Source organism: Etheostoma spectabile, chromosome 20 (assembly GCF_008692095.1).
Source record: "Etheostoma spectabile isolate EspeVRDwgs_2016 chromosome 20, UIUC_Espe_1.0, whole genome shotgun sequence".
Classification (NCBI taxonomy): Eukaryota; Metazoa; Chordata; class Actinopteri; order Perciformes; family Percidae; genus Etheostoma; species Etheostoma spectabile.
Window position 1 is genome coordinate 17,681,987 of NC_045752.1, and position 25,147 is coordinate 17,707,133.

Sequence of the window (25,147 nt, forward strand, 5' to 3'; positions counted from 1 at the left end):
TGTGAGCGCATGTGTGTCGCGCGAGATTAAACCAGTGTGCGTTCATACGATCTCAATCTATACCCTATACGTTTAAAGCATCAATATCTTCGTTTTCCTGCGCTGGGAACTAACCGGACCGGGACCCGCTCGCTGAGAGCTCCGAGTCCGGAGTGCAGTGCGCGAGGGGAGGGAATCCCTCCAGTGTCTGACGCTTCCTTTACCAAGGAAACCCACAAGCGCTCTCTGACGCAACTGTCCATTTTAGGAAACATGCGTCAATGGACCTATGCAAGTCAGACTAACAGTGAACTCCACAGCAGTCACTGACGCTCGTATCAAAGAATAAATCCCTCCAGATATATTTTAGCGACTTTTATTGTATCCCTGCTTGTCTATTATACGTCCAGTGTCCGCTGGTGGAAGGATAGACACAGCGGATCTTTTCCTTTTCACGGCCTTATCCAGATAGGACCCCTCCCTGAAAGAAGTCGCAACGCCCAGGCTGTGACGTGGGCTGTTTCGTTGGTGTTGAAAAGCCGTTGCCGTTCTTCATAGTGCCACTGAAGTGAGTCATCTCTAGGAAGTGTGGCGAAAAGGAAAAGAAAAAAAGTTAGAACTGTTCCGTGAACAGCAGAGTGCGCCGATAGAGTGTGTAGTAGGCAAGGCGACGGAAAATATTCAGAAGATTACCCAGGCAATAGGCTTGAAAGCGAATGTTAACCTGCGTGAGTCATTCTGTAGGCTATCTACAGGTTCACTTGTCTCAACTGGATTTGACTGCTGAGGTTGCGCTACTGACTTTAGGTTGAAGTTTGCGCACCTGAGATGATCTACAATAGTGTAGTATAGGTCTACCTGCGGCGCAAGAATAATAAAAGCAGAATAAGAAATAACCTTTAAAAGCAGGAAGCACACAAGAACCGATTTATTCTATCTGGCAATATCTGTAAGATGTTTTAGGTTAGTTTAGAGGAGCGTACTTGCACTTAGTCTGTGCCAACTCTTCTCTGGATATCCCAAATTAACAACGTCTCAAGTCAGAGGAGGATTCTTTTTGTTGGTGCCTTTTTACTGCGAGGATTAAAAAAAAAAAAAGGGGGGGGTTCAGACCTCAAACAGTCTACTGAAATCTTCCCTGTTTCCTGGACCATGTACCAGGACTACTCCGGGAACTACGACACCTCGTCCCGCGGCAGCAGCACCTCTCCGGCCCAGCCAGAGTCCTTCACAAGCGGCAGCAGCACGATCGGAAGTCCGATCTCTACCTCAAGCTACCAGGTAACACAAGGAAACACCGGACTTCCGCGACATTGAGCGCATAAGTAGCTTTAATTCGATGTCAAGTGTGCAACACCTGAATACAGGTTGTATGTCATGTATATTTCCCTTTTTCTCACTGTACCGCGCTTCCACCCGTTACTAGATTGTAAAATACATTCTCCAGGTCGCTTGGGAAAAAAACGGATAGCCCGATGACACAGATTGCAACGGTGACTCAACAGATTTAGGAGTCCATCTAGTCACAAGTATTCTGGACTCATTCCATTTGAATCTATCCTAAGATGTAGAAACATCATCGGAGGATGTAGACTACTTTTGATCAAATATCAAAGTTGCGCACTGACTGGTGCGCACAGTAAATGGTAAATAGGCTACGTGGTGATTTAGCACATGCATTACAAATAAATTGCGCTCTTTTTTTTTCTTCAGTTGGTCCTCATGGTAAAACAAAACTTCACAACGTACAGATTGTACAGACAGATTCAATATGACTCGCGTGCTGTGCAAGAGATATGGGTGGTTTTTATTTAATTTGAATTTGCCTTTGATTTCCAGATATAAATCTGTAAACTGTATTTTTTGTGGGTTCCTTGTGTATGTAGCACCCCAGTAGAGGTGGAATTTTACGTATTATGAGGACGACATTCCCTTTCGAACACATACATGCCTTATAGACACTGAGCTATTATCCATTGCGCTAAACTGGGTAGAGATGAAGCGTATAATGCAACAGGCGTAGCCTACTGCTTAGGCATTAACACACACATTTTGAAGTGCACAAAAGACGTGCTGTTGCGAAATGTGTTTTAAATTCAGCCAGCGTTGGTATTTGGTGGCATACATTTCGCTATGAGAAATGATTTTCTTTTGATGGTCTCGCACTGCACATGGCAGATTAAATTCCTTCCAGCGAGAAGCGCGCACTGACCCAAAATGAAAACCCTGCATTCTGAGAGAATCTTCTGAGTTTAAAAAGGCCAATCCCTGTAATCCATCTTCTCGATTTCATCAGAGGTTATGATTTCATTCCTTCTCAGTGAGAGATGTGCCAGTGGAATGTTATGAGGACGCCGTGCCCATATATTCACAAATAATAGGATATAAAATCCGGGAAGAGGCATGTTGTTTACTCGAGAGCCAAGTCTTGCGTATAGCCTAGTGCACTTCTGTGGAAAAGCTTCGTCAGGCTCACGCAACATTACGGTTAACGACTTCTGGACTATCATTGCTTCTGTTCCCTGTAATCATGCACACTGGCTGTTTCCCATTACAGCGGGCAGGAACATTACCTCTTTGTTAGGCTTATTGAGACATATCCAAACAAGGATTTTTTTCTGTTCTGTTTTTATCAGACCAACATTCTTATCAGAGCAGAAGTTCAGTTAAACTTGGACTTTTCTGTATTAAGTGTAATAACTCCACTGAATAATGTGTCCTTCACACTCCATTGCATAGGAATTCATCAATTTCTTTTATTCGTTTTTATGGGGATTGTAATGCTCTTATTTTGAAGCCCATTTCGCCCATAGAAATCCGCTCACATAATTCTGGTTAACTGTCTGGCTTGTTACAGCTGTCTGCTTCCCCCCTTACTGGAACTCACTGCGTTTCTCATCTGCTTAACAAATCCCATACACAATGACTCACCAGATAAACAAACTTCCAATAGACTGCCGGGATATCCGACGGAAAGTCGGGAAAAACGGGCATATGGGGACGTGCGTAATTTACGCACACAGGCAGGCAGCCCGTTTGTGGAGTCTAAAGACATAAAGTAATAGTGATGTGACACAGGTTCTCACACGGGTGATGATTGTGACAGGCAGTTTACACATACATGTAGATTCTAGATAGTTCTACATTTAAAATCTCTCAGGAGGACTTGATCCATAATTGGAGGGTTTTTTGCCAAAGGTTGAGTATCTTGAAGTCATATCCTTCTTTAGATCGGAAACATAGTATCCTGCATCACGGTATGGCCTTAGACATACCCACAATTACGGGCAAATTCTTCATTTTGCTTTAAATTATTTAATTATTCTTGTTGACGTGGAGGTTTATTTCATCATTTAAATAATTCAATTGTTGTCACTTATCAGATTTCAGGGGAAAAAAACCTTCTGGAACAGTTCCTCTTCTGGACAATAGAAGACGGTCAATGACACCATATGACCCATTACATAATGTATCTATCCAGTCAAAAGTAATATGTATATTTACCCTCCTGCCAGTCCATGTGTAACATTCCCCTAGTGCAGTGTTTTGTCTCATGGTTATTGTAGTTAAGTGAGAAGCACTGGACACCTTGGGCTTTCCCACATGATTCACAGCATGTGTCACTGTTCCACTCCAGGGGTTACATACACAATGTTTTGCCTATGTGGATTGAATCATTACTATACACTTGTAATGTAGAAATTGTGTGAATTTGATAATGGTGGGTGGTGGTGTGTGTTTCTGCGATTGCAGCGAAATGAGGCAGGGCTCATGGACAGAAACTAAGATGCTTATGGGATTAAGTTGCTTACATCGACCCATACCAGTATGCTCCTCTACAAGTAGATGCCACCCCACTTTTCCTGGAAATATTCTTTTGATGTGATCATGCATCCCCTCTTATCATATCACTCTCATTCCTTCTCTTTCCAGAAGTACAGGGTTGACATGCCCGGCTCCAACAGTGCCTTCATCCCCACCATCAATGCAATCACGACCAGCCAAGACCTACAGTGGATGGTGCAGCCCACCGTCATCACCTCCATGTCCAACCCTTACTCCCGTTCCCATCCGTATGGCCATCACCTGCCCAACGGTTCTGGGATGTTGGGGCACAACACGCTGGCTCGGCCCGGGGTCATCCGCTCCATCGGGGACGCAAGGGGCCGCCGCAAGAGAGATGAACAGGTGAGGGAAATGGAATGACAATGTGAGGGTAACGCAGGGACTGCAAAAAGGCTACTGGGGGATGTTTCTATAGATATACTTTGTTTTACTTTTTTATAAAACTGGAATTTGCATCCTTCAGAAGGTCTTTTACCAAGCAATTTTAATGTGTATTATGTATATGGTATATGGTCATTAGAAATTATTAAATTAACATGTTTGAAAAAGAAAATAAGTTTATTTTCTTAGGCCAGTAAATTATACGTGGTTGCATCATTATTCTCCTCACAGCAAGCCAGTAGCACTTGTTTATACTCTTGCTCTTCGCTTCATATTGAGTGTGTGTGTGTGTGTGTGTGTGTGTGTGTGTGTGTGTGTGTGTGTGTGTGTGTGTGTGTGTGTGTGTGTGTGTGTGTGTGTGTGTGTGTGTGTGTGTGTGTGTGTGTGTGTGTGTGTGTGTGTGTGTGTGTGTGTGTGTGTGTGTGTGTGTGTGTGTGTGTGTGTGTGTGTGTGTGTGTCAAACAGCATATTTTACCTGCCGTGTTTCTTCTTTACCTGCTCTTAGCTCACCCCGGAGGAAGAGGAGAAAAGGAGGGTGAGGCGTGAGAGAAATAAGTTAGCCGCCGCCAAATGCCGCAATCGCAGGCGAGAGCTCACCGACATGCTGCAAGGGGTGAGTAGAAACCCGAAAACTGGAGCCACCAGATCATAATCTGTTAATGGATTTCACTTTATTCACACAAAGCAACCTCAAATTAGTGTTGGAGCATCTTGTTCCTCTCATGTGGCCACCACCTCTAGCTTATAAACAACCATGCTTACTATTTGGGGGACACATTTGCCATGCTTTTAGGTAATGCAAAAATATTAAAATGGCCAGAAAAAAGATGCATGGGGGAAATAAGTCACACTTTTTCAGAAGTCTGGCAGGAGTCCAGATTTTTGATGAGTGATTGAACTCCACACCTAAATTTACAACCTTGTATTACTGGTTTGACTCTCGCTGTGTCTCTGAGTGCAAGGTCTGAGTGAAGAGATGACAGGCGATGAAAAGGTTTTTGTCTTGGGCAGCTGCAGACAGAGGTAGGGCTGTCTCACAGCCCTGCCTGGCAGACAGCTACAGCATCTAAATGGACTAATTAGCTGAATTACAGTGAGTTTGAGCTTGTCAGCCCTTAAAAAAAAAAAAAAAAACAGGAATGGAATTCGCTGTAGGCAGCTGTCTCCGTGAATGAAGGACATTTTGTAAAAGGGGCCAATTGCTTGTCTCACAAATCCACATAGAGACATGCTGCGTTCACACACACATATGCAGACACACACACCATAGCCATTGCTTCTGGGGGAAAAAAATTAAAACACCCTTTCCGTCTTTAGGCTGCTGTTTAAAAAAAATTCCAAATAAGGAAGTGTCGTTTTCCAGTGAAAAGAATCAGCATTTGCAGTCTTTGATAAACTGATATCATTTATTTAAGTGTCTCGCTGGCCACCTCCCCTGGCTCCTTGTGTACAACTTCCTCATACCTTTTACCCATGAGTCAAAGTTCTCAGACAGCATATCAGCTTATCTTTCTGCCTGAACTGACGAGTGGCTTTTATGGAGTCTTTGTCTTTTATTTGACACATTAAGACACACTTCTGATGCAGATCTTATATCTCCAAGACACAAACAATGCACATCATTATTGGAAAGTCAAATTCAAGCAGAAGGCCTTGAGATTACAAGTTGTAAGTCTAAATGGTTAATGACAAATTCTTGCTTGTGCTACTTGCTGTGGTGAGTAAAACTGTAGCAAACTAACAGTGCCCTCCATTGGCGCTTTGGAGGAACATCATGCAGTCCGACTACCTGATTGTTGCAGAAACTTGAAATTATGCCATCAAAACGTCAGTTTTTTTGCTGCAATGTTCTCGATATCTTGGCATTTTCTCAGTGAATATTCATGAAAAGGCTGTTGCAGTATTTGTTTTATCAAGTTCAATCTATCCTGCTTAGGTCTTCAGGGTTATGATGCTCATGAATTATAACGTTGCTGGTTCAGGTCTGACTGTTGCATGTTGTTCCCCATCTCTCTTTCCCCTCATCTTTCTATAAAAAAAGCTTATTAAAAACAAACCTGCTTGTACTTTAGCTTAAGTGCTAACCATGTGTCCTGCTTCTCTTACCAGGAGACTGAAAAGCTGGAAGAGGAGAAAGCAGATTTGCAGAAGGAGATCGAGAGCCTGCAAAAGGAGAAAGACAAGCTGGAATTCATGCTGGTTGCCCACAATCCTGTGTGCAAGCTCCCCATCGACGAGCGCCACCAGTCATCAGGGCACCAGCAGCACCACCAGCAGCAGCAGCAGCAGCAGCAGCAGCAGTGCGCCCCTCTCTCCCTGACCATGCGCTCCAACATGGGGACCCGGGCTCAGATGAACCACGTGGTAGTGAAGCAAGAGCCGGAGGACAACGAGGATGTGGGCAAGCCCCAGCGCTCCGTCATCAAGCCCATCTGCCTGGGTGGCGGCGTTGTCAGTGGAGGGATGTACTGCACAGATGGAGACAGCCTGAACACACCGGTGGTGGGGGCATCCACCCCAGCTGCCACACCCAACGCGCCAAGCCTCATATTCACCTACCCAAGCATGCTGGAGCCCGAGAGCCCCTCGCCCTCATCCGAGTCCTGTTCCAAGGCCCACCGGCGCAGCAGCAGCAGCGGGGACCAGTCCTCAGACTCCCTCAACTCGCCCACCCTCCTGGCCCTCTGAGTGAGGGATCTGCTCGGCGCAGCTGAGGAACAAACACTGTGGCTGACGGCAAGCATGAGGATCAACTGCGCGGCCCCTGTCCAGTGTCTTTGAAAGATCCCAAGAGCACATTCAAAAGTCCAGACCAAGCTGACCATGTGAGCCGTTTCCCCCTCCACAGGGAGACCCAAAAGGGCTACGCCGCATTTTTCTTCTTGTTCTCCTTCAGTGTAAAAAATAATTATCTGTAAGAGTGTGTGTGCACCAATCCTAAAAAGTGTCATCCCTTCACCATTTCAACTCCTGGTTCAACTCCCGAGTGTCAACTTGTTTACTGGGAAGACAATTCTGAAGAAAAACATGTCAAAATCTGGCAGTTGTGAGTTGATGAGACTACAACTAGAGAGCGTGTTCTTAATATATTTTTTTGAAAATGTTTAAAAAGCCATGTGGCCGACACTTGCACTCCGCTACGACCAATCAATAAATCACTAAACGAGGTCAGCTTTCTACTGGATTTTCTGAGGAGAGAAAGAGACAATGAGCAAAGACTTTCTCACATCTCTTTTTCCATTTAGATTTGTCCTTTCCTAACTTGGACCTTGATTCAGGAATCGCTTATAAGAGTGTGTACACATTTCTGATGCTATTTCCATCTCTTTAATTGCGTTCATGGCCTGTGCTGATTCGATTTTACAGCCTTTTTTTGAGACTATGTCCTCTCCTTATACTGCCTGTAGAAAAGCAAAATGGTCATCCACATGGTGACCAAAGCACTGCTCAGTGTTGCAAAGGATACGAGCCAACTTTTAATCAATGACTAGTTCGTCAATACTCTATACCTTCTATTTTGCCATAGTGGCTTGACTTTACAGTAGTATTGGTGTGCTTTTCCTCAGTGATTCTGTACCTGATCTTACAACCTGTTTATGACAAAGTGTATGTGATTTACATTGATGTCAGGGATATCTCTCGTGTAGTAGAACCCCATCGTGAAGAGCGTTGCACGACTGCAGGCTGTTGTATAGTCTAGTGTTGCAGAGGTGGTAGAATATGTGGAGGGATGATAAACTTCATCGCTTTTTTATTGTGTCACATCAATAAAGGTTTTATGTTTTTGCTCAAGCAACATTTGAACAAACCCCTCCTCCACTGGATTCTGACCTTTCTGCATTTCTTACATTCTCTAAATAAAGGTCTTACCTTTTTTTCAACACTGCAGGTCAGGTTTCAAAAAGCCAAAAAAGGTTTGTTTGACACATGCAATCCTGTAATTTGTCCGTCTTTGTCTAAAAGGAGGGATTTTGCTCAAATTTGAAAAAAGCCACTGTGGTCTAGACTGTCGCCAGCTGCCAATGATGTCAACCCTGTTTATACTGTGTTTGTAAATCTGTCACTTTTAGTAAAGAAATTATGTTTAAATTCAAGTCAGATGTGCTGATTTACGGGTGTATAAACATATGCCAACATCGAGGTACTCTGTAGAAACTTAGTCGAAGCCGTGCTGGCTTTAAACAAGGGCCAGACACAGTTCACTTTTTGACAATAAGGAAGGGATAAGAAGACTCTTTTTTTTTTACAGCTGGCCTGAGATGAAAGAGGGGACACCTTGAGAAGATGTAATATTTCTAAAGTTCTATGAAGCACTTCTTTTTAATTATTTTTACATGTGTGTATCTTAAAGGGATAAGGGTTTTCAATACTGTGCACTGAGAAGGACAACAGTGATATTTGGGACTTTTTTGTTTACTTCAAACATTCCTAATGAATATAATGTCAGGGGTCAAAGGGGGTGTCATCTTTGCTCGAACCCTTTTTGTTATCAGGGGAATAAAAGTTGTGGTTGGAAGACTTTTGATGTGCTGGATGCAGAAAACAGACTTTGCAATTAAATACAAGCTGCTGCTACTTTGGAAAGAACATGTCGGCTATTTATCTTTAAATGATGTTGGGTTTAACATCACTGGCTGTGATAACGTGTGGATGCAACGGGGCATCTTTAATCCTGTCTGATAACAGAAAGGTGAAATGATAACCAAAAACTGTGGGCGAGTCTGATATGTCTGTATGTGGAAATATTCAGAAGCCCCTCGACACACATAGGAAAGCCATTGACTGTAGATCTTCTGCTGTACATGTCCTCTACTGTCTGTCGCCTGTTTTCAACTATTACTTCTTTTCCAAATGCTTTAACTGTTTAAAATGAATCAAAATTAATAAAAAAAAACAGCAATATGTAAATAATATAGCAGTGTTTGTTAATTTAAATGAATAATAATAAAAAAATAATAATTTTCAAACTACATTTGTCCTTTTTCTTTCATGGGAATTCACTTGCAATAATTCAGTTACACATTTTCCAAAAGGCTGTAATTCACCATCCTGTTTATCAATCATTCAGATTGTTCCAAAATAAGAAAGACAGACACTGTTTTTAACTTACTTGATGGAATTGAAAGACAAAAAGAGCTATTGTATCAGAATTGAAATGACAGAACCTGGTAAATGTTTGTCTACTTCGAGGAGTATTTATGTTCGTTAGGCGTATTGAAGGGGAAAGGACCTCGTCTTGAGTGCGAGCACACACACACACACACACACCACACACACACCACACACACACACAACCCACACCACACACCACACACACAACACAACGTTACATACTGTATATATGTTTTATTTCGAGGAAAGAGCCCATTGCCCATGGTTGGATATTGATGTGTGAAGGGTGCTAGTCCACAAACAGAATGCTACACTCTTCTGACACATTCAAATGATTAAACACAGTTACTTTTTGCTGGGTGTGTACAGCTACACTGTGGTGTCTAAGAGGTATAGTTTTAAGAAGTGATTAAAAAAAAGTCACATGATGTATTTCTTTACAGCAAGACAGGAGCTAAACAAGTTGAAGGAGAAAAAGAAATTTGGGTTCAGAGTAATGAAGTAGAGATGTCTGTTTTTAACTCGCATTAATAGACTTTTATAATGGTTCATGAATGCAAGATTTATTGAGTCATATTCGGCTACATTAATTTTGCTAAGTATACTTGATACACTAGCAACTGGGTGTATATTAACTGTTTTAAATTATAGTCACGTGGTATTTATCTAGTTTAATGCAGTGTTTTTACCGTTCAAATATACACCAGTGGTGAATTGGAATACGAGCAGGAAATTAAATGACATTTCCAGATTTCATTCAGAAATAAAGTGTGTAGTTTGCATTAAATTATTATAAATCATTAATTGAAAAATGGAACTACTCTAGGTCTGTCAAAGCACTTGGATGCACTGCACATTTATCAACAGAGGAAAGCAGCCTACTGTCCTTTTAAAGGCGATAAAGGTGTAGCAGCTGGAGTAAAGCCATTCAGCTGGCAAATCCTTCTGCTTTTAGAACAAACTAAGAGCAATAAATTTGAATAAAACATCTCTGTGCTATCATGGATAGTGTTTGTTTTTCTATATCCCCAGCTGGACAAAGAATAATAAACCATGCTGTACATTTTAACTGTTTTTACTTTGAAATTAAGTATTTTCTTCTATTGTTGCTTCTGAATGTGATGGTGTTTAAATTAATGAGTGTTTGCTGCCCTCAAGTGGTCCACAAAGAGACACAGGTTTTAGGTGGAAATTCTATTTATGGTGGTCAATAGTCAATAGTAGTAATACCCATGTAAGCAGTAATGTGGATATATTTCCATTTATTGACGTGTGTGATTGTTTTATTCTGAAAGTTGTCAGGTTCATTTTAGAATGATGTCGTTTCGTAAAAAAAAAAAAACTACAGTCAGTTGAATTTAAAGTAGCGGAAACAACTAGAAAATGCATTTCCTGCACAAAATGTGTGTGAATGCTGAAAAGCTGAATTACTAAAGATCAACTGGATTGGTGGCTTCAATGCATAAGAAGAAGGTAAATTAGTGAAAATACTTGGGAAAGTGAGAATCGTTTTAATTAGTATTCCATTGAAAAGTTGAATGACACCACTAATGTAAAAAATATGTGGAAAATATGAAGATCTTTTTTAAATTTAACGCTAGACTAAATTATTGTTATTTAAAGTTCAATAATGAAAAAAGATGTATAACATTGTACAGTTAGAATTTATTTAGTTTATGAAAGTATTAATTATATAAGAGACAGCTGTGAGAAACATTTAAAATGCATAAATTTGAAAAGTAAAAGCCATTCGTAGTATGTCTATAAAAGTGATGAAAAAGCCATAGTATGCTATGTCAAACTAAGTGCTTAAAAGTCATAGTATAGTATGTTGAAAGCCAAAAGTATAAGTATACAGTATATAGTAAGCCGAAGTATAATATCAAAAAAGTAATAAAAAAGTCATTTTATAGTATGTTGAAGAAAGTCATAATATAGTGTATCAAAATGACTATGACTATGACTTACTTATACCTCAAAAAAAGTGATAAAAAAGTGATAGTATAGTATGTTGAAATAAGTGGTAAAAAAGCCAAAGTATGTTGAAAAAAAGTCATAGCATAGTATGTCAAAAAAATTCATCATAGTATAGTATTTCGAAAAGTAAATAAAAAGTCATAGTATAGTATGTCAAAAAAAGTTTAAAAAAGTCACAGTATAGTATGTCGAAAAAAGTTATAAAAAGTCATAGTATAGTATGTCGAAAAAAGTGAGAAAAAAGCCATAGTATAGTATGTTAAATGAAAGTTGTAGTATAGTATGTAAAAAAAAAGCCATAGCATAGTATTTCGAAAATTTTCAAAAAGTATTTTAGAAATAGTATAGTATGTAAAAAAAAATTATAAAAAAGTCATAGTATAGTATGTCGAAAAACGTTATAGTACAGTATGTTGAAAAAGTGATAAAAAAGCCATAGTATATAAATAAAGTGAAAAAAAGACATATTATGGTATGTCGAAAAAACGTTATAGAAAGTCATAGTATAGTATGTCAAAAAACGTTATAGTATAGTATGTCAAAAAAAGTTATAAAAAGTCATAGTATATTATGTCGAAAAAAGTTATAAAAAGTCATAGGATAGTATGTCGAAAAACGTCATAGTATATTATGTCAAAAAAAGTTATAAAAAGTCATAGTATAGTATGTCGAAAAAAGTCATAAAAAGTCATAGGATAGTATGTCGAAAAACGTCATAGTATATTATGTCGAAAAAAGTTATAAAAAGTCATAGTTTAGTATGTCGAAAAACGTCATAGTATATTATGTCGAAAAAAGTTATAAAAAGTCATAATATAGTATGTCGAAAAAAGTTATAAAAAGTAATGGTTTAGTATGTCAAAAAACGTCATAGGATAGTATGTCGAAAAAAGTTATAAAAAGTCATGGTTTAGTATGTCGAAAAAAGTTATAAAAAGTCATAGTATAGTATGTCAAAAAAAGTTATAAAACATCATAGTATATTATGTCGAAAAACATAAAAAGTCATAGTTTAGTATGTCGAAAAACGTCATAGTATATTATGTCGAAAAAAGTTCTAAAAAGTCATAATATAGTATGTCGAAAAAAGTTATAAAAAGTCATAGTATAGTATGTCAAAAAAAGTTATAAAAAGTCATAGTATAGTATGTCGAAAAACGTTCTAAAAAGTCATAATATAGTATGTCGAAAAAAGTTATAAAAAGTCATAGTATAGTATGTCGAAAAAAGTTATAAAAAGTCATAGTATAGTATGTCGAAAAAACGTCATAGTATTTATGTCAAAAAAGTATAAAAGCATGATGTATGTTGAAAAAAGTCATAGATAGTATGTCGAAAAACGTCATAGTATTTATGTCGAAAAAAGTTCTAAAAAGTCATAACATAGTAGTCAAAAAAAGTTCTAAAAAGTCATGGATAGTATGTCAAAAAAAGTTCTAAAAAGTCATAGTAATTATGTCGAAAAAGTTCTAAAAAAGTCATAATATATTATGTCGAAAAAGTTATAAAAGTCATAGTATGTATGTCGAAAAAGTTATAAAAAGTCATAGTTTAGTAGTCGAAAAACGTCATAGTATATATGTCGAAAAAAGTTATAAAAAGTCATAGTATAGATGCGAAAAAAGTTATAAAAAGATGGTAGTATGTCAAAAAAGTTATAAAAAGTCATGGTTTAGTATGTCGAAAAATGTATAAAAAGTCCATGGTTTAGTATGTCGAAAAAATTATAAAAGTCATAGGATAGTATGTCGAAAAAACGTCATAAGTATATTTAGTCGAAAAAAGTTATAAAAAGTATAGTATAGTATCAAAACCATAGTATATTATGTCGAAAAAAGTTCTAAAAAAAATCATAGTATGTATGTCGAAAAAACGTCATAGGATAGTATGTCAAAAAAAGTTATAGTATAGTATGTCGAAAAACGTCATAAAAAGTCATAGGATAGTATGTCGAAAAACGTCATAGTATATTATGTCGAAAAAAGTTATAAAAAGTCATAATATAGTATGTCAAAAAACGTCATAGGATAGTATGTCAAAAAAAGTTCTAAAAAGTCATAGTATAGTATGTCGAAAAAAGTTATAAAAAGTCATAGTATAGTATGTCGAAAAAAGTTATAAAAAGTCATAGTATAGTATGTCGAAAAAAGTTATAAAAAGTCATAGTTTAGTATGTCGAAAAACGTCATAAAAAGTCATAGTATGGTATGTCGAAAAAAGTTATAAAAAGTCATAGTATATTATGTCAAAAAACGTCATAGGATAGTATGTCAAAAAAAGTTCTAAAAAGTCATAGTATAGTATGTCGAAAAACGTTATAAAAAGTCATAGTATGGTATGTCGAAAAACGTCATAAAAAGTCATAGGATAGTATGTCGAAAAACGTCATAGTATATTATGTCGAAAAAAGTTCTAAAAAATCATAATATAGTATGTCAAAAAAAGTTATAAAAAGTCATGGTTTAGTATGTCGAAAAAAGTTATAAAAAGTCATAGGATAGTATGTCAAAAAACTTCATAGGATAGTATGTCAAAAAAAGTCATAGTATAGTATGTCGAAAAACGTCCTAAAAGCATAGGATAGATGTGAAAAAGTCAGGATAGTATGTCGAAAAAAACGTCATAGTATATTATGGCGAAAAAAATTCTAAAAAGTCATAATATAGTAGTCGAAAAAAGTTCTAAAAAATCATAGATAGTAGTCAAAAAAGTTCTAAAAAAAGTCATAGGATAGTATGTCAAAAAACGTCATGGTATAGGTCAAAAAAAGTTATAAAAAATCATAGGATATTATGTCGAAAAAAGTTATAAAAAGTCATAGTATAGTATGTCAAAAAACGTCATAATATAGTGATGTCCGAAAAACGTCATAGTATATTATGTCGAAAAAAGTTATAAAAAGTCATAGTATAGTATGTCGAAAAACGTTATAAAAATCATAGTATAGTATGCGAAAAACGTCATAGGATAGGCATGTCAAAAAAGTTATAGTATAGTATGTCGAAAAACGTCATAAAAGTCATAGATAGTATGCGAAAACGTCATAGTATATTATGTCGAAAAAGTTATAAAAGTCATAGATAGTATGTCAAAAAACGTATAGAGATGTCAAAAAAGTTAAAAAGTCATAGTATAGTATGTCGAAAAAAGTTATAAAAAGTCATAATATAGTATGTCGAAAAAGTTATAAAAAGTCATAGTTTAGTATGTCGAAAAAAGTTAAAAAGTCATAGTATATTGTCAAAAAAGTCATAGGATAGTATGTCAAAAAAAAGTTCTAAAAAGTCATAGTATGGATGTCGAAAAACGTCATAAAAAGTATGGATAGTATGTCGAAAAAAGTTTATAAAAAATCTAATATAGTATGTCAAAAAAGTTATAAAAGTCATGGTTTGTATGTGAAAAAGAAAAAAGTCATAGATAGTATGTCAAAAAAGTTCTAAAAGTCATAGGATAGTAGTTGAAAACGTCATAGGATGTATGTCGAAAAACGTTTTAAAAAGTCATAATAGTATGTCGAAAAAAGTTATAAAAAGTCATAATTAGTTGTCGAAAAGTTCTAAAAAAATCATAGTATAGTATGTCAAAAAAGTTCTAAAAAGTCATAGGATGTATGTCAAAAAACGTCATGGTATAGCATGTCAAAAAAAGTTATAAAAAATCTAGGATTTATGTCGAAAAAAGTTATAAAAAGTCATAGTATGTATGTCGAAAAACGTTCTAAAAAAGTCATAATATAGTATGTCGAAAAAAAGTTATAAAAAGTCATAATATAGTATGTCGAAAAAGTTCTAAAAAAATCATAGTATAGTATGTCAAAAAAAGTTCTAAAAAGTCATAGGATGATGTCAAAACGTCTGGATAGCATGTCAAAAAAATTATAAAAAAATCATAGGATATTATGTCGAAAAAAGTTATAAAAAGTCATAGTATAGTATGAAAAACGTCATAATAGTATGTCGAAAAACGTCATATATAGTGTGGAAAAAGCCATAGTATATTATGTCGAAAAAAAGTATAAAAAGTCATAGTATAGTGATGTCGAAAAAACGTCATAGTATTTATGTCGAAAAAGTTCTAAAAAATCATAGTATAGTAGTCGAAAAAAGTCATAGGATAGTATGTCAAAAAAAGTTATAGTATGTAGTCGAAAAAACGTCATAAAAAGTCATAGGATAGTATGTCGAAAAAACGTCATAGTATATTATGTCGAAAAAAGTTATAAAAGTCATAGTATAGTATGTCAAAAAACTCATAGGATAGATGTCAAAAAAGTTCTAAAAAGTCATAGTATAGTATGTCGAAAAAGTATAAAGTCATAGTAAAGTATGTCGAAAAAAGTTATAAAAAGTCATAGTTAGTATGTCGAAAAAAGTTTAAAAAGTCATAGTTAGTATGTCGAAAAACGTCATAAAAAGTCTAGTTGGTATGTCGAAAAAAGTTATAAAAGTCATAGTATAGTATGTCAAAAAACGTCATAGGTAGTAGTCAAAAAAGTTCTAAAAAGTCAAGTATGGTATGGAAAAACTCATAAAAGTCTAGGATGTATGTCAAAAACTCATAGGTAGTATGTCAAAAAAAGTCATAGTATTGTATGTCGAAAAAACGTCATAAAAGTCATAGGATAGTATGTCGAAAAACGTCAAAAAGTCATAGGATAGTATGTCGAAAAAACGTCAAGTATATTATGTCGAAAAAAGTTCTAAAAAAATCAAATATAGTATGTCAAAAAAAGTTATAAAAGTCATGGTTTAGTATGTCGAAAAAAGTTTTAAAAAGTCATAGGATAGTATGTCAAAAAACTTCATAGGATAGTATGCGAAAAACGTCATAAAAAGTCTAGGATAGTATGCGAAAAAACGTCATAGTATATGTCGAAAAAGTTCTAAAAAGTCATAATATGATGTCGAAAAAAGTTATAAAAAAGTCATGATATAGTATGTCGAAAAAGTTATAAAAAGTCATAATATAGTATGTCGAAAAAAGTTATAAAAAATCATAGTATAGTATGTCAAAAAAGTTCTAAAAAGTCATAGGATAGTATGCAAAAAACGTATGGTATAGCATGCAAAAAAAGTTATAAAAAATCATGGATATTATGTCGAAAAAAGTTATAAAAGTCATAGTATAGTATGTCAAAAAAACGTCATAATATAGTAGTCGAAAAACGTCATAGTAATTATGTCGAAAAAAGTTATAAAAAGTCAGGATAGTATGTCGAAAAAAGTTATAAAACGTATAGTATATTATGTCGAAAAAAGTTATAAAAAGTCATAGGATAGTATGTCGAAAAAAGTTATAAAACGTCATAGTATATTATGTCAAAAAAAGTTATAAAACGTCATAGTATAGGATGTCGAAAAAAGTTTTAAAATGTCATAGTATACTATGTTGAAAAAAAAGCCATAGTATAGAATTTTTTTCAAAATGATAAAATAACATAGTATAGTATGTCAATAAAGTGAAAAAGCCATAGTATAGCCCAGGGGTGGTTAATTCATTTTTACCGGGGGCCGCATGAGCAACCCGATTACTGCTGGAGGGCCACATCGACAATATTTCAATTAAATTTTGCTCAGTATTATTTTTGATATAACATAAGATAAATACTAATAAAAATAATAATTGAATTTAACCTAACTTAACTTTATACAAAAGCAGATTGCTTTTGATGGTTTTATTTAAACTCTTAATCCTTAAATAATTATATTAAGCTATGTGAAATTAAAATGAAATTATACGGGCACAATCGTCGCTGTGCACCTTCACTCACAGTTACGCACGGATATACGTCCATATATAACACTTTTCAAAATAAAAGCAGCACAATTGTATTGCACGCACGACATAGATATTTTTTTTGATTTATTTTGTAATTTGTGATTGCCGCTGTTCACCTTCACTCACAATCACGCACGCGCATACGTCCACACGGAAGTAATATTATATATTAATAATATGTTTTTAATTTATTTTGTAATTTAGGATTGGCCTCACGCGGGCCGGACAGGGACGCACAAAGGGCCGGATGTGGCCCGCGGGCCGTAAGATGCCCAGGTCTGCTAGCATGTCGAAAAAAGTGATAAAAAGTCAAAGCATAGTATGTTGCTAAAAGTTATAAAAACCCATAGTATAGTCTGTCAAGAAATGTCATAAAAAAAGCTATAGTAAAATTTTTCGCAAAAAAAAATTGAGATAAAGCCGTAGAATATTATGTCGCATGGAGGACATACACCTTGCGGTTTAGAAATGGAGCAAACAGGACTATCAAAGACCCCAAAACCTAACATCTATACCCAGCCTCTGAGACACCACAGGGAGTGGGCTGTACTCAGTTCCCCACACACAGCAAAACGTGACTGTATTTAATAATATGAATAAGTCAGAAGTGTGTAACAATGTGTTTGTGGAACGACGCCCTTCACACACCAATGGCAGAAATCCGAGCATGGGTGCATTCTTTGAAATTAAACACTGAGTTCCTGGGATCTTTCAGCCTGCTGGGACTAAGTCAAGGCACAACGACTTCATGCATTTAATCAATACAAATGAATTTACTTGGTTTGCAAAGACAGCTGTGAAAACTATGACCTTTTTGTAGACTGAACTGCACACTTTTTTAGTGGTTAAGTTTAGTCTAGTTTTCTGTCCCTACGTTAAAGACATTTTCTAGGATACATGCACTCTAAAGCCAAACAGTGTGCTATTCTCTCTGGCAGCAAAAGAGCACCACTGCGGCAGTCTTTTCTTTTTCAAATGATTTGTCAGCTAGAGTGCAAATGCTGCATTTCAAGAACACGCCAAGAACCCAACATGCTCATTGTGAGTGATTGTGTGTGCTGAGTTAACAGAGCAGCTGATAACGCCACAAAGGTAATTAAAAGGAAATCAATTTCAGTACCGTGAAGCCACCGGGAAATCGGCAGAGCAGTAAAAGGCTAACAACAAGGCTAATAATCATTAGACATTGATAAATTAAGGCATGTGGCTCAAATCCTATTCAATAGCCAGTAAACTACTTTGCACTTTTTATTATAGTGCTGGAGTAAGAAAACAACAAGTGCATACTTAGATGTGATATCTTACTTTTAGATTAAAAAAATCTCTTATGGTGTTCAGTTTTGTTCTTTAGGCATTTTATAATTAAGAAAAGTAGCGCAAGGCAATTAATCGCCAGTACTTTTACCATTTACGAGCTGGTGAGTGACTCTCGCTTTGAACATGCATGCCACCTGACAATGCTGCAAGCTAGTGATGTAAATCACAAGTTTTTATCATGATACATATCATATTGATTCTTTGGACAACAACATGATATTTGCTGATATCTCAAAGTCTGTCATGATTTTGATTCAATTGAATTCAGGGTCCTGTGATCAATATGAGACAATATCATGTGCCTATTTAGCACAGTTCTATGCAAATCAACAACAAAAAGTAACTAAAAAATGATTTGATAATTTAATTACTGATCTCCTTCAGACTTTGAAATGTAACGAAATAAATGCAAAGTGGGATTGTAAAACAAAGGGGCATCTTACAGATGATACGTATCGATATTTTCACTTTGCATCACTATTATTGGATTCGTGGATCATTGAATTGATATATCGATCCAAATTGATGTATCATCCCTGCACTAGTCAAAGAAAATCTTTATTTATTGGTTTAATAATGTGTCTTGAATTTTATAATAGAGCAATTAACAAACTAACATCAGCTCAATGCAACAAACCCATGGTATATTTTCATATTTGCCGGCAACACTCTCTTTGTTGGCTTTTTGATGCCTCATGGCAAGTTTGGGCTTTTAGTGATCAGCGACACTCTCTCTATGTTTCTATGGAAACCCCCTGGCTGTCCTCCAGTACTGAGATGAGCACAGATACTGCTGACGGTGACATGTACTAAAGACTGAAGCGATGAACTGAATCAGAGTGTAATACTGTGTGACTTTCAGCATAAAGGAGGACGCAGGAGGAGGGACCCAAGCTTAAAAGGTGACCATACCCCTGAGTTCTGACGTAGACGTTTATTTAAGGGCTGTAGCCACAAGATACTAAGCAATTCTCGGAGGGCTGCAAAAATATAGCATATGTACTACATGCTGTATTAGGGCTGCAAAAAAATAGCATATGTTGTAGTCAGGGAGAATAATCTGACTAAAGACCCAGGTCAAAAATAAGTGCTATGTAGTATGTTTATAGTACACTACATTTGAGTTAACATTAACATTAGTATGAACTATATACTACATTCATATTTCTAATGTGCTTACTTAAAGTGCATTGAAAATACATTATGTTGCTCTTTCATGTACCGGTCAAACTTGGCAATGCTTTTACAAAATATGATCAAATGTAAGCATATCTTTTGCATATTTTCAGCGGATTTATAACACAAATATGTTTATTTCATTCCTGCTTGAAGTGATATTTAGCATTACTTTGTATATGTACACTGTCAAATAATTACTTTTTAAGTTTGTTATTAACATAGTCATACTATTTTTTTGTTTTAATGTATGCCAAAGTACACTTTAAATAACTATTTAATAAACACGTGCAGACTACTTTTGAGAAGTGTGACTTTTCAAGCACATTTTTTATTATATTTAATCAAAGCATATTACTTCACTGAAACTTGAATACAATATAATAATACTCCAGCAAAGGTTTAATTAATGTACTTTACCCGTGTGCCTACCTTAATGAATTATAAATATAATAATGTCAAATTCAAGTCAATGTAGTACTAAGTGTACTTCAAATCTTTATGCTTTTTTTTATTTGTTTTTACTTTTAAAACTTATACTTAAAAAACTCATTCTACTACAATTGAAATACAAATTTCAGAAACATCTTTACTTAACTCTTAAATAAACTCTCCACCTGACCACAGACAGTATTGTAGAGGCCATGATTCATATTAAAAACCAGTTGGATTGAAATAGAAGTTTCTGTCGTCCGCAGTGTTGGCATCCTTTGGAGGGCGTCTCGGATATTTGCTCTGTTTTTATTGATCGGTACATTCTTATCTGGGGAAGAGATAGCAGATAAAACATACGTACGTGGGTACTGCTGAATCTGATAAAGGTAACTGCTGCAAGAAGCACAGCATCAAACCCCAGCACGATTGAACGTTTGATTACATATAGATTGAAAACAAATGTGAAATACAACCTGTTAACACAAATCCTTTTTATGATAATAAGACCAACCCAGCCCAATATCATCCAGTTTATGCTTCTCTATTTAAAGACTCTTGATACTTGAGATGGGATAAATTGGGAATTCAGCACCTTGTAAGGAGTTTTTATTGACTTTAATCGCTGTTGACCCAGCACTTGATTGAGAACTCATTACACGGATGACCCAGCAAGCAGCAAGAAGCATCGCATTGGATTATGCAATAAAAAGCCTTTTGATACTAAATACAAGTGAGACGTGAGAACAAGAAGCATGGATCAATAGCAGATGGGAACTGCAAGGACATGAACAACGACAGAATGCTGTGTGATGTTGTTCTTGCTGCAAGTGCAAGAATAACTTGGTCTTTTATTGCCAAGCATTAATAATGCATTTAATTGCTGAAAAACATGGTATTGGGTTGACTTGTGCATATACTGTAAATTAAGTCAATGGACTTAAGGGAGCATTTTGAACTTTTTGGGTAATTGTCTGCTTTTTCTAAATTAGATGGGAAGAATCATCTGTATGATAACTATGTACTGTAGCTAGAGCCGTTAGCCTGTTAGCTTTGCTCATCATCAAGACTAGAAACTGGCAAAAACAGCTAGCCTCAGGATCTGTCAAAAGGCAATAAAACACACCAATCAGCACTTCTCAATTTCACTAATTAACATGCTATATCTGTCAATTTATTTTTGTTTATTACAGTACATATTGCAGCTCATCCCCTTTCCCTGCTAATGTGTCATTGTCACATTCTTTTACAACTTCTCATGAGTTGTGAGGAAGAAGGAGTCTTTGGGACATTGCATCCTGGAACTCTTTAGAACTTGCTGGAGAGGGTTCAGTTATTGCTTTGCGTGTGATCGATGTGTCTTTGCTTCTCATAGAACTTAGAGAATTTATTAAAGATGTTAGTAATGGGCAGAGCCACGATCAGCAGCCCACAGATGATGCACAGGGCTCCTATCAGCTTCCCAGCAAGCGTCACAGGAAAGGTGTCCCCGTAGCCCACTGTAGTCATGCTAATGGTAGCCCACCACCAGCCAATGGGAATGTTCTGCAGCTCTGACTCTTCAGATTCTGTCTCTGCAAAGCAAATAAGAGCTGAAAACAAGGAAATGCCCACAGACAAGAAAAGCACCAGCTGCCCTACTTCACTGGAGCTGTGTCGCAGTGTGGCACCGAGAGAGCGAAGGCCAGCTGAGTGGCGAGCCAGTTTTAGGATGCGAAAGACTCGCATCAACCTCAAGATCTGCACCACTTTTCCAACATTCTCCAGGTCTGTGTTCTCACCTTCATCCATTACACCACAGGCTAGAGTTACATAGAAGGGCATAATTGACATCAGGTCAATAATATTGAGAGGGCTGCACAAAAACTTCCTGGCTGATGGTGCAACAGACAGACGAAGAATAAACTCTGCAGAGAAGAACAGAACACAGAGGCTCTCAAAGAAAGTCAGCACTGGGTTTTCAATTTCCTTCTCATTGACATCCACTTGATGGAAGTCCGGCATGCTGTGGACGCACATGGCAACAATGGAGACAAGGACCACACTTAGGGATGCTACAGCCATCACTTTGGCTGAAGTGGAGTAACCTGGATTCTCAAGTCGAATCCAGATATCCCTGCGGACATCTGCACACCAGGAGCCTTCAAACATTTCTATGTCTTCCTCCGAAGCCGACATCTCCTCAATAGATGAGTCCAAGCTGTAGAGCTGAAGGTCATCGCTCTTCTGATCCCAGCACTTTTCTCCAGCAAGCCCCATCAGTTCATGGAATTTGTTGCTGCAACAGAAATCCAGGTGGCGCTCCTTGATGCCCCAATACTCAATCTCTTGAAAAAATGAGACGACGCACAGCCCGTCCACCAGGTGGATTTTGCCTGTGAGGTAAAAGTTGAGAACATAGCTGAAAAAACTTGGATTGCGGTCAAAATAGTACTCCATTTCAGAGGGACTGAAGTCATCGCAGAGCTCCAGGACTGCTTCTTTGGAGCTGCAACACAGAAGGCGACCCAGACGTGTCTGTGGGAATTGTTTCAGAACATTGTGTTCCATCCGTTGTTTGAAACCACCAACATTGACGTTTATAAAGCAACCATCAGGGCTGTGGGGATGAAGGATCTGTCCATACATCATGATGAGGCTGTTAGATGCTGTTCAGCTATTCTTGGTGAAAATCACTTTGTTGCCTGCACACAGAGACACTGAAATTAACACCTCACTCTTTCTTGTTCGTCTTTTGATCACACTCATGTGCATTCAGGGCTTTATATCAACTTTTTTGATCACCAGCCAACACAGCTTGGAGATTTTTAAAGTTACCAGAGTCTCCACTAGCCACTTTGTTTCTTCCTAACTTTCTTTACTTTAATTTCAGCTCCTCAGATTTGTTTGGCTCTGTTGTGTTCGTCTTCTCCCTTTCAGCGTAGCTCGTTAACGCTAGGCACGTAGCAAATGGCTGTCTGACACGTCATGACAAAGTGTTCATGGGAAATTTTGGATGTGTGCTACAACCAGTGATGCCAGATAAAGATTACGTTTCCAAGCCAAACACACGCAAAACCAATTAATTTAAAGCCCTGTGTGCATTACATCAGAGCCATCAAGAATCCAGTTGCATCTGGGTTTCTGTGGCACCCTGAAATGGAACGACATCACTTGTTTATTTGCAAACTAAATTAAAGAAAAGAAAATGTTTCCCTCAGGTATTTAAATGTATATAGTTATATTTCATGTCACGAGCCACACAGATTTAGACAGTAAGCAGTGGTTACTGGCCTAAACTGACAGAAATTAGACCAAGGACCCCCATTTGACAAGATTTTGTCCCAGGGTCCCCCATCTGACAGGATTTTTGCTTTCAGGAATTTTATTACAGAAAATGTGTGATACCCATGACTAAAATAGTCATATAGTCTATCATTGTGTTAATATGGATGGAATTATAGTAAAATTAAGTCATTCCTGTTTTTGCAGGGAATCCCCACTTTAGAAACCACTGCTCTTAATGCATTTGCATGCAATGAACAAAATGATTCCACTTTTTAAGTTGGATGTGTATGCAACAGAATTAACCTAGCCTTAAAACAACACTGGCTCATTAATGTATTGGCTGATAATGGCTCAGAACATAAAACTTGTGCTGATCAAATTATCATAGGCATGTCGGTGCACCATTGGTGTTTGTATAATAAACATATGATACCAAAGATTTTACATAGAAACATCAACTTGGTATTCATAACAGTCGTGAACACCTGCTGTCACTCCTGTAGCTCTGAAACGAGCAGCACTGCCTTACTTGTATTATGTTACGCATGGTGTTATAGCGTTTCAAACTGCAGTGAAATGGCAAACCAAGGTCAGATTTGACAACCTTCTGCAGCAATAAAACTTCTCACTGTTGTAGACTCCAAAAATAATTGATAGTGAAACATAGAAAGTAAGACTAAAGTGAACCAAAACCGACTATGTGCGTAAATTATAGCCTGAGGACATTTGGAGTTATGCACCAAATAATCCAAAGATTGTGCAAAAAATATGACTGACACTAATAACGCAAGAGAATAATAGTTCCTGTGTAACCTTGTGTATAAAGTGGAGGAAATGATTACAACAGCATACCTGGCCATGAGTTGTTCCGGCGGCGCAGATGTGCCGTGGCTGGTTCAGCTCAGTCCGGAGTGAGGAGTGCAGGTAGGACACGTCGCGGTGGTGTGGTGTTTCTGAGTCCAGCGCAGGGCGGAACGCCACATCACCGGACAGTTGATCACCCTGCTGCCACATTATTCCGCACTAACAGGCTGTTTTATACAACTTTAAACTTTAATGCGCAATGTGCTCCAGAGTCTAGGTGCGCCAGATTATTTAAGGTGCCTGTATCACTGTAAATATTTTATGATTCTGTGGCTGAGTGCTCACATATAAAATGCATATAAAATAAACAACAAATAGAGTAAAATAAAGCTATATTGAGAATTTATCAGACAATGTCAGAAGAAATGAAGACAAATCAAGCTGCTAACAACTCTGGATGTCAACATTACAATCTCCTTTTGCAAGGCATACCAAATCATAGAAAAGATCCTTAAATTATGCTAAACAGAACACTGAGTCAGCTGAGACACATCGAATGCTTATGATGCTGTAGCCTTTTCACTGATGCCATTTACTGACAGTAGATGGCAGGAGACCACTGTATCAGAGGCAAGTCAATATGGATCACTAACATACAACTATTAGTGTTGTGTGAAATACTTACCATGATATCAATGTTGGTCAGGTCATTTTTGATCCAAGACAGCAATGTAAAAGGCTAAAAACTTGCACCTTGCAAAGATTGTACCAACAATTAAATCCAGGATAGAAGCAGCGTTTCCCTTTGAACTATGTCCTTCTCATCATCTACCAAACGGACCTCTGGAAAGCCCAGATCAAATTCCACTTAATGATCTGGTGAGATGTACTCAAGAATTCCTCACAGATGTTCAGCACATTTATGTATTTGTTTCTTACTATTCCCAAGTGGAGTGGTGTTCTCAGGGAACATTACTGATGGTGTAGCCATTGATCGTTTCTAAACAAATGAGTTGGTGATAATGGTTTGAAAGCGTTATGTCCTTTGCGTAACAGTAATTTCCACATGTACAGC

The 25,147-nt window shown here is 37.0% G+C and overlaps 2 protein-coding genes across 2 annotated transcripts; one reads left to right on the forward strand and one right to left on the reverse strand.

The window, feature by feature from the left end:
* Positions 1–495: 495 nt before the first annotated feature.
* fosl2 (FOS like 2, AP-1 transcription factor subunit) lies at positions 496–8,484 on the forward strand. Its single transcript, XM_032501326.1, has 4 exons — positions 496–1,260; positions 3,913–4,167; positions 4,712–4,819; positions 6,316–8,484. Exons 1-4 carry the CDS (start codon positions 1,132–1,134, stop codon positions 6,892–6,894), a joined length of 1,071 nt encoding a protein of 356 aa, XP_032357217.1. The 5' UTR covers positions 496–1,131; the 3' UTR covers positions 6,895–8,484.
* Positions 8,485–21,208: 12,724 nt separating this feature from the next.
* On the reverse strand, positions 21,209–24,199 carry kcns3a (potassium voltage-gated channel, delayed-rectifier, subfamily S, member 3a). Its single transcript, XM_032500621.1, has 2 exons — positions 24,121–24,199; positions 21,209–22,685 (listed from the first exon to the last, which is right to left on the reverse strand). The coding sequence occupies exon 2, from the start codon at positions 22,630–22,632 to the stop codon at positions 21,331–21,333; it is 1,302 nt and encodes a 433-aa protein (XP_032356512.1). The 5' UTR covers positions 22,633–22,685; positions 24,121–24,199; the 3' UTR covers positions 21,209–21,330.
* Between the last annotated feature and the right edge of the window lie 948 nt (positions 24,200–25,147).

Coding starts and splice junctions, on each gene's coding strand:
- fosl2 (XM_032501326.1), top strand. CDS start 1,132: ATGTACCAGGACTACTCCGGGAACTACGACACCTCGTCCCGCGGCAGC. Junction 1,261..3,912: donor TCTCTACCTCAAGCTACCAG/GTAACACAAGGA, acceptor TTCTCTTTCCAG/AAGTACAGGGTTGACATGCC. Junction 4,168..4,711: donor GCCGCAAGAGAGATGAACAG/GTGAGGGAAATG, acceptor ACCTGCTCTTAG/CTCACCCCGGAGGAAGAGGA.
- kcns3a (XM_032500621.1), bottom strand. CDS start 22,632: ATGATGTATGGACAGATCCTTCATCCCCACAGCCCTGATGGTTGCTTT.